Source organism: Camarhynchus parvulus, chromosome 18 (assembly GCF_901933205.1).
Source record: "Camarhynchus parvulus chromosome 18, STF_HiC, whole genome shotgun sequence".
Taxonomy (NCBI): Eukaryota; Metazoa; Chordata; class Aves; order Passeriformes; family Thraupidae; genus Camarhynchus; species Camarhynchus parvulus.
In genome coordinates, this window is record NC_044588.1 from 3,104,950 (window position 1) to 3,120,680 (window position 15,731).

At 44.8% G+C, this 15,731-nt stretch overlaps 1 protein-coding gene across 4 annotated transcripts in view; it reads left to right on the forward strand.

Annotated features, from left to right (window-relative positions):
• CEP112 (centrosomal protein 112) overlaps window positions 1–3,988 on the forward strand; it is a 163,625-nt gene extending 159,637 nt beyond the window's left edge. For all 4 annotated transcript variants that reach the window (XM_030961844.1, XM_030961843.1, XM_030961841.1 and 1 more), the window contains 3 exons: window positions 179–280; window positions 2,624–2,683; window positions 3,589–3,988. In XM_030961844.1, the coding sequence (XP_030817704.1) occupies window positions 179–280; window positions 2,624–2,683; window positions 3,589–3,618 (192 nt within the window). In that variant the 3' untranslated portion in view covers window positions 3,619–3,988. The remainder of the gene's footprint in view (window positions 1–178; window positions 281–2,623; window positions 2,684–3,588) is intronic.
• Window positions 3,989–15,731: the final 11,743 nt, after the last annotated feature.

Below are 15,731 nucleotides of genomic sequence, written 5' to 3' on the forward strand. Positions count from 1 at the left end.
TGTCTCTTTTCCCTCTTTTGTTCTTTACAGGTCTTTGCTGATCTTTCTTCACACTCCCTTTTGATAGCACAATTAATTCTGTGTTTATTTGACCTCCAATTTGGGCAAAAGAAACAAAAAAATTTACAGTACCTAAGAGCAGCCATCTCTATATAAATTTCTCTTTATTCTGTTACAGTTGGTTACTATACGAGAAGAATATCAAAAAATACTCAAAGGGCTGCTGCCAGCATCTACCAGAAAGGAATTTGAAGACACCATTTCATCTTTAAAATCTCAGGTAAATTCTTATACTTCAGCATTTTAGGCTGGATAAAAGCCATCTCTTCTAGACAGGAGGTTATGACCATCTGAAATTTAGCCAAAAATACTGAATAAATGTCAAAACCAAATTATGGCAGTGCTCACATGCTTCTCAGTGTTATATTTCACAAAACTTTTCTCCTCCAGTTTGACAGCTACCATATTGTATTTTTTGATCCCAGACTTTTCTTCCAGGAAAAGCTGGGCTTTATTCAGTGTTAGGGGTTTTTCCCCAGCCTTTCAGATGCAGCTCAGAGTTATCTTTCATGTCCTTATGCTGTTTCTCCTGAAGGAATCATTTAAAGGCTGCCTATAAAGGGTAAAGAAGAGGATTAGAAATAATTTTATTTTCTTTCCAGCCTATGTAATAAAGCAAATTGGATATTTTTTAAGGTAATTGTCTAAATTATCATTGTGATATTTTCACATTTTCCTATATAAAGAATCTCTGTAATGTTTTGTCTTGAACACTGCTGACCACCCGTTCTTCTGCAGAATCAGTATGATTTCTATGAACTAGACTATTAAATTTCCTAATAGGAATATCCAAATGTCATTGGAAATAGGGAACTGCTGGTGAATTGGGTGTGTTCTTTGCACATGGTTCCCACAGAAGTTATTTGGGGCTTTTCTAATCAGAATATTGGGAGCTGGAGGAAAACAAAATGTCATCATTGCCTGAACTGCAGTGAGGAAGGATAAATAGCCATAAAGAAGGGTGATCATAGCTGTGGAATCATGGGAATGCAAGGAAAATGCCACCTGTGTTTGCAGGACTGTGCATGTAACTGAGCTGGGAAGGACTGGGATGTGGGATCTGGGATGTGGGGTCTGGGACCTGGGATTTGTCCTGGCTGAAGGGAAGAACTGGGACTAGGACAGTGCCAAGCTGGTGGCTCAGAGCTGCCCTGAGCTCTGGGAAGAGCAGAAACCTGAGGACAACAGAGTAAAAGTTATTATCACGTTACCATCACATCCTTGTGCCAATTTTCAGGACCATTTTCCAAGAAGTTATTGATCTGTAACATCTCATTTCTCTTTCCTACACAACCTCCTCTATGGAGATGATTGGTAATTTCATGTATTTGGGGATTTTCCCCCTTTTTTTCTCTTTGCAATGCATAATAGTTATTCCATACCATATTTTGCTCTGCATGAGACACTTCCCCTGGCAGAGACCACCTTCAATGGAAGTAGGAAATTTTGACAGTGGAAACTCAACATTTCACGTGCAAGGAGTGACGCAACTTCGACACTCTGGCTGTAAACATTCTGTCTGCTTCCACCTCAGAGGATCCCTAAAGGAAGTGATGCTCTTTCTCATTTAAATAGTTGTGGGAAATAAAGAGTTAAGGGTCTATTGGGGAGATCTATTTCCAGTTGGTAGTAAAAAGTTATGTTTAAAGACTCCTAAAAGTACTCTCAGCACTACCTGGTAGGGAAGCATCACTCTGAGCTAACACCACACCTTTCAATGAGTTTAAAAAAATTTTAAAAAAGTAGAATCTGATATCCACCTGCAGAGCTTCTGTAAGCAGCAGCAGCAGCATTTCAAAGGAGCAGAAGTAACTGCACACATGAAAACCTGGGTGCTCTCCCAGAAATCCATCGCTGCTGGCTGCGCTCCCGCGCGCGCTGCCGTCGGACACCGCTCGGGGAGCTGGGCTCTCTCTGAAGCACAGGTGTCCTGCTCTTTGAAAATTGTTGAAATTCCTGTTTGAAAACATCAGACAAGAAGGGCACTGGAATCCCTGCACCTGTCAGGATTATTTATTTGTTGGAGGAGGATGAAGAGGATAGGCTGGGTAAAAGCACCGCGCAGGGATAAAAATAAACAGCAGAAAATGAAAATACTTGAGGCTTGGGTGAAGTTTTCTAAATGTGTTGCTAAATATAAAGGGTTTGCTGCCTGGTTGTCTCCTCCTGGAGGGATGCAGTGTGATAATAAGCATTAATTCTCATACACTTGGGGAACAGGTGAGTACCTCCATCACAAGAGCAGAAGTGCAGGGATCAGAGCACAGGAATCCCAGGAGAATGGGAGCTCCCAAGGCCTTGCACAACCCAGATGGTGCCACCAGCTGGGTTTAACAACTGGTTTGACTCTGTTCCTGAAGGAGTGAAGAGTGCACAGCCAGAGAGCAGAGCCAGGGAAGCCAAGAGAACAGTCTTCTATTAAATATTAAATTCTTCTACACAGCTAAAGTGTTACTGCATGTTATTTAGGCAGGAGAGACCAGAAAAATTCCTTTTATGAAATGAGCACAAATATATTGATTGAAATTTTGTACCCTGTTTTCATGTGGGATGTATTTTACAGGTAAGTTTTCTGCAGAAAAGAGTCCTCCAGGAAGACCCGAACGACTGCAACGCCAAAAAAGTACGGGCTTATCTTTGATCAATTTGTACCATTCACACCCTGATCAACTTGTACCATTCACATCCTGATCAATTTGTATCATTCACACCCGTGGGTCCCAGTGCTTGAAGTTTTACACCTCAACTCAAACCCTCCAACATGGGTGCAGTTTGAAAAGCTCCTCATTTTCAGTAAACAAGCATCTGAGAAGTTCTCCCCAGTGCTTAGTCAGAAGTGCTAGGGCAGGATTAGAGGAGCTGCAGGTGCTCTGCAAGTCTGGGCTTTGCCTGCATGTCGAGGGTGAGGCTCCTGCACAGCTGCGGTGATGCCACCTCCTTTAAAGATGGAAAACAATGATGCAAGGCAGAATATTACAGATCACATCTTCAAAGCACCGGATCTCCACGAGCCTGAGCTTTTTTTTTTTTTTTTTCTTTGAGAGGTTTACACCCTCCAATATAAATTATGGCAAGTGCTGCAGCCATAAAAAGCCTGGCTGTGCCTTTAGAGTAAGTGATTCACGTGGAGAGGTGAGTACAAGGAACCTTCCTAGGAAAACCACTCCATCTTTACTGTATTTATAGACATTGATGGTGTTTCATATCTCACATGAGGGTTTCTGCAGCTAAGAATGTGTGCTCGTAAAAATAGTGTCAGCATTTGTGATATTTAAGTAACTGTGAGAAGGTTAGCAGTGTGAGAGTTGGTGAAACTATTAATCCTGAATTATTTGTTAACAGGAATTAGATAAAGCTAGCTGGAAACTGAAAATAGATCCTTGGTAATAAGTCCAGCATAGGTAACTTTGTTAGATAAATAGAAAGCTCCAGACCCACTGCCCACTGGACCCAGCCCTGCTTTTAGCCTGTTGTGTTTCTATAATAAAAATAATGAGGCGTAACTGACAAAAATCTCTTCCTTTTCAGGTAGCTGATGGACCGGTGGGATCTCTGTGATTGCCAAATGGACTGCTTTGAATAGGTTTGAAGATTTGGCTCTTGTAAATTATAAAGATTAGTGGTTCTTTTGTTAGCACAAAAAAAAAATGAACTTCATGAAAACATATTCATAGCTCATGCCAGCATGGATTTTGTTGTATCTTCCTTCCATTATTTTTTTATCATTATTTTATTAGAGATTTATGCTTTTGATACATGGTTTGACGCCACACTGAGCTTGCTTACCAAGCAAGTAGGCTTTGCTCTACTAATATTTTTGTTACTCCTTCCCAAAACCGTTTTTTTCACTTTTAAACATGAAGAAAACCCCATTTTCTATTATTATTATTATTGTCCAAGATATTTTAACATATTTTGACATTCTTCTGTGTCCATGTGTTTACATAATATTAAAATATCATTATTTTCTTATCTTTTTGTTTTGACATTATTGTCCTGCTTGAGCATCTCACTCACCTCAGTAGCCAGGGGGGTTTTGTGTGGCTTTGTAATGGAATTTGTGCTGTGTTTGAAGGGATTCTTTGGCACAAGGATAAGAGCAGCACTGCAGGCAGCTCTGGCTGTTGGTGGGGTTGGATACTCTGGGCACAGGGAATTCTTTCCTCATGGGCTGATAACAGAGCTGGAAAAGAGTCAGGGTGATGTGGCCTTGGTGCCACGTGGGGATGTGACAATCCCAGGAAGTCTGAGGAGATTCCAGAGCGTTTTCTGGGCTGAGCTTTGCGGGGCAGTGTGGTCAGCCCTCCAGCCGCCCTTTCTCCACCATGGGACAGGCTGGTACCCCATGCTTCCACATTTGAATGCCAAGCTCACCAGTCTGTGCCACAGCTGGGTGGATTTAGGTTCCCCTGAGCGTGGTGGAGGCAGCTGTGTTTTCTGAGGTGAGCTTTGAGGGGCAGTGTGGTCAGGCCTCAGAGCTGGCCCTGTCTCCAGCCATGGGACAGTGCTGGTACCTCCATGGCCTTCCACATTTGGAACGTGTGCATTTAGCGTGGTCAACCAGGGCTGAGAATGAGGCAGAAATTCCGTCCCAAGTCCAGCTGTGGCCCTGGCAGCACCACAGGGACCCTGCTGGTGGGGATGGCCTCCTCTCCTGCCCCACCACGGTGTCACCAGTGCTTCTGTGCCACAGCCTGGCTGGAATTTGGAGGTTTCCTTTCCCCTGAGTACCGTGGTGGATGTAGCTGTGTTTTCTGGGGTGAGCTTTGAGGGGCAGTGGGAAGCTGAAGGACGTGGTCAGCCCTCAGAGCTGGCCCTGTCTCCAGCCATGGGACAGTGCTGGTACCTCCATGGCCTTCCATTGGAACATTTGGAACGTGTGCATTTAGGTCTGGCTTTGTTGTTCCTGCTGGTCTTGATGGGATCAAGGCCCAGTGCTTGAGAATGAGGCAGAAATTCCCGTCCCAAGTCCAGCTGTGGCCCTGGCAGCACCACAGGGACCCTGCTGGTGGGGATGGCCTCCTCTCCTGCCCCACCACGGTGTCACCAGTGCTTCTGTGCCACAGCCTGGCTGGAATTTGGAGGCTCCCTCTCCCCTGAGTGCCCTGGTGGAGGTGGCTGTGCTGCCAAGTCCCAGCTCACCAGCTGGGCTCTTATCTGCTCCTGGCACCAAGATCAAGGAGGAGAGGCTTTGGCAAGCTGGCTCCATCCACCCCTCCTCCTGGCAGCTCTGTGCCAAACCCCAGCTCTGGCTGCTCTGCTGGTTGTCAGGGCCTGGGCAGGTTTTACACCTTCCTTGGATCAACAAGTGATTCTTCTAATTACAGATAAGGTTCCTCTGATAAAGGAGGAGGTGCTGCTGTGGCAGGTGCCACAAAGCCTGGCCTGAGGGAACAGGGAGATGGAGGAACAGGAATTGTTGGGATGCATGGAGCTAATTGAGGGCAGTAAAACGTTTCTACCCTGTGACCGTGTTCACGGGGGTCTTAGGATGAGGGAAGAGGATCTGACTCCATGTTTCAGAAGGCTTGATTTATTATTTTATGATATATATTATATTAAAACTATACTAAAAGAATAGAAGAAAGGATTTCAGCAGAAGGCTAGCTAAGAATAGAAAAAGAAGGAATGATAACAAAAGCTTGTGTCTCAGACAGAAAGTCTGAGGCAGCTCACTGTGATTGGCCATTAATTAGAAACAACCACATGAGACCAATCACAGATCCACTATTGCATTCCACAGCAGCAGATAATCAATGTTTACATTTTGTTCTTGAGGCCTCTCATCTTCTCAGGAGAAAAAATCCTAAGGAAAGGATTTTTCAGAAAATATCATGGCTACATTACCCCAAAAGGTGCAGGGCAGCTGTGGCTGGGCCCTGCAGGAGGAGCAGGCTGTGGGCACTGGGATGTACTCTCTGGGCATGGCCTCGTATCCAAATGGCAGAGCTGGGGACAGTGGCAGCTCCTCTCGTGCCTGAGGGAAATGAGCATCTTTGATTCTGCTTCTCTGCTTGTGTTTTTCCATTAAATCTGTGTGGGTTTAGTGCTTTTGACAGCTGGAAAGGGTGTACATCCATAAAGAAACACATGGACGCTCTTCTTGCTACTTGAACTCCTGAATTTCCTTCTTTTTGGTGGAATTGGGTTGCTGATGTCACTGATGGTCGTACAGCAGTTTGAGAAAAGTAGATGTTGGTCAATCAGGTCAATTAGGACTCAATGTGAGTCCTAATTCTCTTGTTATCTCAAGCTTACACTGAAGTTAACTTTGTCCGGTTTTGCCCAAATAAAGGATTCAAGGAATTCATTTAAACTCTAGCCCTGGAATCCATCAGGTTTCAAAACTTGTGAAACTCTCTCCAGCATCAACTACAGCTTGAGGACCACTTTGAGGCTGCTTATGAACCTTGTAAGAACTTAAATGTAAGTTTGGGTGGAATTCTCTTGTAGATGTTAACACTGCTCTGATCATTTTTGTGGCACGTAAGGATTAGAGTCCAAACTGAAGAATTAGAAAGATTTCCACAGTTATTTCTTGCTTTCTGCCTCTCTTTCCCTCACTTGTTAAGGAATTGCCAGCAGCCAGGAGTTGTCCCTACACGAGCTCTGCCCAAACCAGCTTCAGTGTGGTTACAACCTTGTTTCTATTTTATATTTATTTAATTTATTAATTTTGCTCCGTGACAGAAGATTGTTTCACCCTCTATAAAACTTCCCAAAAAGTCACTGTAACATTTTTCACCAGTACCCAGGGAGGTGACCTTTATCAAGGCAACACTTGATTTCAGTGCCACTCACAGTTCTTGTGTTACATGGAACAAAAATGCTCCTTTTTGGCCCAGCTGGAAGGGAAGGGATACAAGGTCCCTCCTTCTGCTTGTGTCTGCAACAGAGCTTTAATTGTGCTGGGGACAGCAGGTACTCCTGGTGCTTGCCCAAATCTCTCCTGACTCTGGTGGTTTCAAACTGAGAAATGATTTTGCTGCACAGAAAAAAAAAATATTTTATAGTGATTAGAAGAAAATATTTATTGAATTTTCTGGAAAACAGGCACAGCTTTGATCCTGGTGCTGAGGGGTCTTGATAGAGAATCTCTATAGGATCTGATTTTTTAAAAATTCTCTTAATGCACTGAAAGTCCTCCCCAAATCAAAGAATGGACTGGAGGCACCACACTGCTGAATTATACTTGGTCCCATTTGGAGGGTACAAAGGAAAAGCAAGACGTCAGATATTGTATGAAGAAGTTTCAGAACACAAGGTCATTTTAATTCAGCCTTTTTTTTTCCCAAGGAGCTATCTTTTCCAAGCTTTGATATTTTCTTCAGAAAGGTCATTTCCTTTAAGCCTTTGTCATTAAAGACTTGTTCTTTAAAGTGCTCTATCAAAGCGTGCAGAAATTGCAAGTTACTGAAACTAAAATGCATGATCAATTTTAAGTCTGGCTACTAAAGCCCTCTTAAAATTAGATGTGCTCTGGTACTGGTGGCTTCTTTGATAAAGCCAGGGGAAGATGTGCAGTTGGTCAATTCAAAGTACAAAAAAAAAAAGATAATTAAATAAAACTTTTCCTCCCTAAATTGGAAAAAAAATGAAAAAGCATTGAAAGAACTGAATGAGGGTCTGATCCTGCAAAAATGTGTCTTGTGTGAGAGAAGGAGGGAGTGTGCTGCATGTGGGAGCAGTTTGTAGCACTTACACATCGTGATTGAGCAGCTCTGTGGTCTTATCTGGCATTTGTCATAATGCAAATAAGGCAAACCCCTGGATAAAATATCATTTATTTACCATTTGCTGCCACAGTTGGTCTCTCCTTCACTGACAGAGAACCAGAGAACAAAAGGAGTGGAGATTGTGTCGTGCCCTTGTTCTGCCATCCCTAATCCCAATCTCTTTTCATCCCTTTATCCCATGAACTGTGGGATAGTTGGCTACAGGTCATCAGAGCTTTGCTTTATGAAATTTAAATTTATGGCTACAGGTCATAAGAGCTTTGCTTCCTTTCAGGCATCCTTGGGAGAAGAAATGTTTTCTTTCCTGGTAGTGCTCCATCTTCTAATAGCAAACCTTAATTTTCCTTTCAACCCTGATATGTCCAATATTCAGGGCAGTATTTTCAGCAGACTCTTGGGAAGGTGGACATGGAGCTCATCTTCCCACAAGGAGGATTCAGAGCTGAGACCTCCTTTGGGCAGCTCTCTAAAGCAATTTTATCTGATTTTATCTGCAGAGCTGGGTGCCAGAAGCTGTTTGTTTCAAATGCTCCATGGACATACAGCTCAGTGGGAATGGAGATGGGCTTTAAATGTGGCAACACATGATTCAGACTCAGTATCAGGGCTGGAAACAAGGAAATGTGTGTTGGTAGAATGAGCAAAGTAAAGGAACACCTTTATCTCAGCTGGGCAGCGAAGTTGTAACAATACTTCCACCTTTATAAAATCTATTCAACAGATTCATACTTTAGGAATCTTGTTCTTTCTCCCATTGAAACCTCATATCAAAGTTTAATACCAGGCAGAGCTGGCCATCTTTTCAAAAGAAGGTTGTGAGTCCTAATTCTCTTGTTATCTCAAGCTTACACTGAAGTTAACTTTGTCCGGTTTTGCCCAAATAAAGGATTCAAGGAATTCATTAAAACTCTAGCCCTGGAATCCATCAGAAACCTGCTGGTGGAAGTGGTCCTGGGCTGAAATGAAGGAGGTAAGACCACCCTTGGCTCTTCACTGAGGAGTGCTGGGAAGTGCTGGGGGCTGCAGGACTTGCTCAGTGAGGTTTAGCTGGCACAGGCTCAGGTGTGTCACATGGCACTGAAGATGTGGCAGTCAGTCTCAGGACCACAGCTGAACCCTCTTCTCCCAAAGCAAGTGTTTTTAGAGAGGGATTTCTCTGTCTGACTGATTCCTTCACATTCAGAGCCCATCTAAATCTTTCACCTAAATTTTATAGAGTCAGTTTTCACCCAGCCAGGCATCTGAGGGTGCTGGAAAAACAGACCTAAGGAGGCAAATGACCCCATATGGATCTCATGATCAGTCAGAGCCTGGATGTTTGCAAGGCTGTGTTTAATTGGGATCAGGAATGATCCCATCTTCTGAGACTTAGCAACACTTGCTTGTCATCTTCTTGTTTGTTCATCTTTGTTGGATGAGGTCACTGACTCATTTCAGTGTAGATCTGAACCTGCAGTGAAAACTCTGAATGAGAGCTCTGCTGCTGTGCTCAGGAGATCCTGGAAGCACCCCCACAGTCTGAGGTTTGCTCCAGCACAGGTTGGTGGCTCTGTGCTGCTCCAGTGCCTTTGTTCAGACCTTTGGTGTGGTTCTTCCTGCACCACTGGGCTGCTTTGCTGCAGTTTGAAATATAAATACTGGGCATGGCAAAATGGAACCAGACCCCAGCTCCCATCCCACACCCTGTCCCAGCACCAGCAGGGCCACAGATTATGGACAAAAAGCTGCAGGACAAAGCAGCCCCTTCCCAGAGGCGCATTCCCACCTGAACCTTCAGCCTAACTCAGTAAAGCCCATCTGCAGACACTTAACCTTGAGCCTGCTCTGCAGGTCAGGCCTATCCCCATCCTTGGATGTGCTGATAAATAGGGACCTTCTGGGGTTTCAGCCCCACAGCCAAGATGGATGGTTGGCTCCTGCCTTTAGTGCAGATCATACCTGAGCTGCTTCATGCTCCCAAATGTCTCCCTTGAAGCCTCCTTCTCTAACCAGCACTGCTGTCCAAACACAACCTGTTAGATTGGAGAAGAACTTTAAGATCATTGAGTCCAACTGTATCTCCACCATCTTCTTGTCTGAAAAACCCTTCAGCCCCCTGTGAGCTGCCTGTACAGCCCCTGGTGCCAGCAGCTCCAGCTTTGCTGTTGGGTGGCTGTAGAAAGGCTGGTGCAAACATCAGTTCCACAAAGGATGGCTGAAGTTCTGACCTCTGGTAAGGTGATGGGGTAGAAGCAGCTTTCTCTGTGGAGTGGGCTTGCTTTTTGGTTTTTATTTGAGGTATGCTGATGAAATCAGCGTGTTTAACCTCTCCGGAGGATCCAGGAAGGGCTGTAAATTATTTCCTTTCACATATTTCTAGTGGGGGCTGATCCTTTCTCTCCAGGCAGTGCAAACCCATGTTGTAGGGTAGCTGCAGGAGCTTTGCTCTCAGGAGCTGTTGTGATGTGCTCAGCTGGGCTGTGATGCTGCTCCAGCCCGTGGGTGACCTGGTGTGGTGCCACCTCTGCAGGTGTCCCCTCAGGGTGTCAGCACCTGGAGGCAGGTGAGCACTGGTGCCCTCAGGGAGCCCTCCCTCTCTCCCCAGCACTGCACTTTTATCCTCACAGGAGGAAGAGCAGGGCTTTGCTGGGCTTGAGCTTTCTAATATCAATATGGTTTTTTGGTGTCACTTTGGAAAATAAATGCTGTTTTAATCCTGTAGGAGAATGGCTGGGAAGTGCTTGCTGGTCCCTCTGTGCAGAAGATGCTGGGTTTGGCCCATGGGGTTGTTTCCAGGAGCATGGTCAGTGTAAGCTACAGGGTTGTGAGCAAGAGAGGGAAAAATGCCAAGTGTAAACTGAAATAATATTTTAAAATTTGTGCAACTGCCAGAAGCTTTCTCACTGATGTGAGCAAATCTCTCTGGATCTTTATTTTCCTTTTTTTCATATAACAGCTATTTCCAAGTAAATGGACTTGTACCCATATGAGTGCAAAGCTGTGAAATAGCTGCATGGATGCTTAGAAACTTCTATTTAGAGATCTGAAGACTAAAAGGGACTTGGAAGTGGCCTAGGGACACTGTTCTTAAAACTTCCCTGAATTAATTTTCTGCTTCAAATCCAGTGGGTTTGGCTGAAAAAGACCATCTCTAATAGAAAAAGAACTACTACCCAAATATCACTGAAGTCCTCTTTTACATTGTTCCAGGCTGTGATCAGAAATTCCTCCCCTGAATTTGATGCTATTAATTACCTTCTCTTTTTAATTTGTGATTATGACTTTTTGATGTCACTTTTTTGCTGTTTTCACTCCCTCTTTGCACACCTCACCTGCAATACTGTTCCATCATAAAAGCATAGTTAGATATTAGTAGTTATATATTATACATAGTATAATATTATATATAGTTATGTATATATTGTTAGATATTATATATAATATTATAATATATTAAATATTATAATAATATTAATATATAATAATACGTTATACATTATATTATATATACTATATATTATTATATATAATATAAAATATAATATATACTGTATCATATATATTATAATATATATATAATATATTTTAATAGATTAAATATATTGGAAATTATAATATATATTAAATATATAGTTATATATTATACAGAGGTTGGTGTAGCTAAAAATATTCTGCTAACCAGAGGTTGCAGTTATTGGTCACTTTTTTTGTTTTGTTTTGTTTACTCCCTAATTCTTCTCCTAATTATTCCCAGGCTGGTGGAAATCAGTTCTGTGCAGGGGCAAACTCGGAGCTGCCCTGCTTGGGCACAAAGGGTTGGGTTTAGGAGAACAGGAGGGAAAATCCAGTGGAGCAAACACCTCCATGAGTGCCTGTGGTCAAAGCCTGGCTGCAATCACCCTGGGAGCAGTGCTGGGTGTCCCCGGAGGCTCCTGCAGATGTTGTACCCCGAGGTCACAGCCTTTGCCCTTGCCTGGGGCAGGGGGGAAGCCTTTCCTCCCTGCACCGAGCATTTGAAGCTGTGTTTTCAAAACAGCGCTTGGGGTTTGATGCTTTGCCTTGATTTGGATGCCCCAAGGGCTCTTTGATTGAGCGTCTTCACAAGCTAATGTTCTCCGAGAAACCCAAACACCCTGGGTAATTAACGATGTGCAATTATGGGTGGGTTTATTTGTGTCCTGAGCTGTCATCTGGGCTGTGCTGGGGATGGGGGTGGGACTTTGGGGGGCTCAGCTCCCAGCTGAGCTTCGGGAGAAGGTGTGAAGCCCAGTCTAATTCACACTTTGCATCTGCAGGCACCTCTGGTTTTAACCTTTTCTTGCCCGTGGAGAGGTGAAGACGTGGTTGTCCCTCTTTAAGCACTCGGATCTGTTGTTTTCCTTGCAGGCAGAGCAGTGTCAGGGCAAAGCAGCTCCAGGGAAAGCAGTGACAAGACAAAGCATTACAGGGGAGACAAAGGAGTTTATTATTAGTTATTTACAGCACTGCTGCCTCCTGGATATGTTAGAGTTCTAGATGCTAAAAATTTTAAACTTTCTGTACCAACAGACTCCAACCCCCAAAAGAACACTGCACTTGACCTAAAACCATAGAGAAAGCTTCCAAATTTGATTAATAACACTAAGATTACAAGTATGTAGTTTATTTAGAAGTGTGTAATATCACAAGGTAAAAAACTTAGAGTTGGAAGTTTTAGAATATAGTAATATATATATAGAACAAGATAGACGTTTTAAAATAGAAGCTAGTCCTTCATGAGTTTAAGTAGTATTTTGTAATTAAACAGAAAAGTCCTCATTGTGGACTTCAAGTAATTAATTATTAAGTTACAAGTAAAAATAATTTTAGTCATTTCTTAATTAAATAGTTTAACCTTAAAAGACCTTATGAAGAAAAATAGTTAACTATTTTGTAGTTAAATCATTTTTGTACTAACCATCGTGTTAGTAAAATACGACAAAACTCACTACCTGTGCGACTATAACACAGATAAGAAAAAAATAAACATTTAAATCTAAACACAAAATACCATCTTCAATACCTTCAATCCCAACCTCAACAGGAAAAATAAAGAACCCAAAAGCTGACATGCAGCAGGGATGTTGCTGAGCACAGATGAAAGGCGGGCTGGCAGCCCCTGCGCTCGGTGCCCGCCGAGCCCAGCCGTGTTTAGCGCGGTTTCGAGAGCGAGGCGCCGCTGCCAAACCCTGCTTTCCTCCGAGTGTGGCTTGACAGAACATCGTGTTTAACCTCAGAGTAGAGGGGATAAAACAATGTGCTCTGTCAGGACTACGGATTCATGGTTCTCTCTGCTCCTAAGCTCTGTCTTCCACTCCCAGCTGTGGCCGCTTCCATTGTGTGGGTACGTGGGATGTTTCTGAGGGGACTCAACAGCCTAAAACCTTGATCTTTTTAATCTTAATTAGGTGCCCTTCCAATTTATGCACCTAAACCACTTAACCCCATGGAAAAATGCCTTCAGTCCCTAAAGAAAAGCTGTTGCAGTGACTTGCTCGCCAGCTTGGCCCACATCTGCTCATACCCAGATGTTGCCCCTGCTAAAAGCAGCCTCCACTTAGTCCCAAGTGTTGCATACGTGTTCAAAACATCTTGTAGAGCCCTGCATGGGAGTTAATGTGTAGCAGGGCTCCCAGCTCAGCATCTCTGAAAGCTGTCCAAGGCAAACCCATCCCCAGCACGTGGCATTCCCATCTGGAGAAGGAGAACAGGGACCCAGCTCCGTCCTGCACGGGCCATGTATGGAAAAGCTCGAGTGCTGATGGTCTCTAGCACAGCTCCCCAATATAATGGTGTAATAATTAACAACAGCATCTGAGTCTCACAGCTTCTCACAGCCTGTTCCCCCCAGAGCTGATGCTGGGTCCAAGAGCCCCATCTTGACTGTTGATCTCCTTGGGGTGGATTTGAGGCATGGAAGATTTGTTGCTCGTGCTTTGGCACATCTGTTTGACAAATCAGATTGGCATTTCCGCTGGGAGCTGTGGAAAGGGTTGCTGCAGACCCCCCTGCATGGACCAAGGCTTGAGGGATGATTTGTCAGCATCTCTTTGTTGTTGACTCAAAATCTTGCCCCACTCAGTGGCGTGGGAGAGAGCCCATGATGGATAACGGGATCTCCCTGCTCCCAGTCTGATGGATGGGAGCTGTTCATACATGGAGCCTTCTCCCGGGAGTGGTGTGATTCCAGGGCTCTTCCAGGACAGCTCAGAGCACCCCTCAGTGTCCTAACGAACCCCCTAATGAGCTTTGTTCGGGGGCTGCAAGCACAGCTGCCGTGGGGACAGCTGGGAGACGCACGGAGCTCCTGGGCTCTCCATATGGATGCTCTTGACCTCTGAGGCCTCTGAAACTCCATGTGGCTGCTGAGGACACTGGAAAGGGTCAACCCCCTCTCCACACCCCCAACAAAAGGAGGGTTTGGCAGACACTGCCAGGACCAAGCTGTGAAAAGGTCCTGGAGGGAGGTGGGGAAAGCGCTGGTTTTCCGGGGATCGCGGATTTGCAGCGCAGCAGAATTCCCGTGTAAACACGGCCTGGAAAAGCAGCTCCTGCATGCACAAACCTCACTGGGTGCCCAGTAACTGGGGCCACAGGGGTCTAACAGGGCTGGGATCCAGCCACTGGCATCGAGAGGCTGCTGCAGCTCGGCCGGGGTGACTTTGAACCCCCTCCCCATCCCCACAGCTTTGTTTCCGGGGCTATTGTGGGGCTGCCGGAGCCAATCCCCGCCAGCCCCGATTCAAAGTCCAGGTGCCAACCAACTTGAACTCTCCAGCATCCCTGCCGTGAAGCAATTATTCCCTCAGACACATTCATTGTTTTCATTACACCATAAATTGTGAATGAATTAAACATGCACTTACCACTATGCACCACAGCTGTCAAGGAAAATAACACACCAATATCGAGCAGGGCTGGATCCCGCTCCTCTCCCAGGAAGGTTTGCTGCTCACAGGGAAGGAGGCAGCAGCCAAGCTCTCTGGGGCTGGTATTTTCTTTATGGAGAGGCCAAATCTCTGTTCCCACTTACAGCAGCTCAGGGCAGGACTGTCTCCCTTGGATTTGATGTTTTAATTATGGTTTTTCTCCCCTTTTTGGCCACATCGATATCACTGCTCCACAGGGGGAAGGCTGGTTCTGAGCTTCCAGACATCCCATGTCTTACTTGGGGCACAAAATCCTGCTGTGGGTGTGAGAGGAGAAATCCAGCCTTGCTTTGGGCTGGTGGGATAAAGGCACTGGAGCCCCTGTGGCAGCAGCAGGACATGCCTAGCCCAGTGAGTGCTGGGCTCGCTCCCACGAGCATCCCAGTTCACACTGGGAATTCCACTGTAGGTGCCTGAGAGCTGGCAGGGGAAGCTGCAAAGGAAAAGTGATTGAGAGGGAAGCTGTGAAAAGGTGATTCAGCTGCCTGACTTGACTTTAGGGCGCTGGATGCGCTCACACACACAGACACTTTCCCAAGGAGCAGCATGGGCGTTTATTTATTTTCTAATCTCTGCTCCATGTCCTCGGAGTTTATAGAGCTGGAGCAATCTCCTGGCGTGTCCAGATAAATTCCCTGATTGTTCCTGCTCCAACAGAGGACCTGGAGCTGGCAGTTACCTTGGGGTACAATGTTGGGATTCACCAGACAGGATTACAGAGGCGGCTTTTCTTCTGAGTGAGGGAGCTGGAAGTTTGTCTGCATTTCTCTCCTTGCACCGCATCTCCAAGGAGGTTTTCACTTTCTAAGAAGGATGTTACCCACTGAGCTATTCATAGCAGTTAAATGAGAAAAGGGGTTAATAAAATACATGCTAGAAAAAAGAAAATAAGATTAGAGGGACTGATGTTTTGGCTGTGAGGCCTTCAGTGGGCTGCAGAGAGACGGGGAAAAAAGGAACAAGATTATTATTTCTTTTCTCTAGCTCAAAGAACTTCATGGCCAGAATG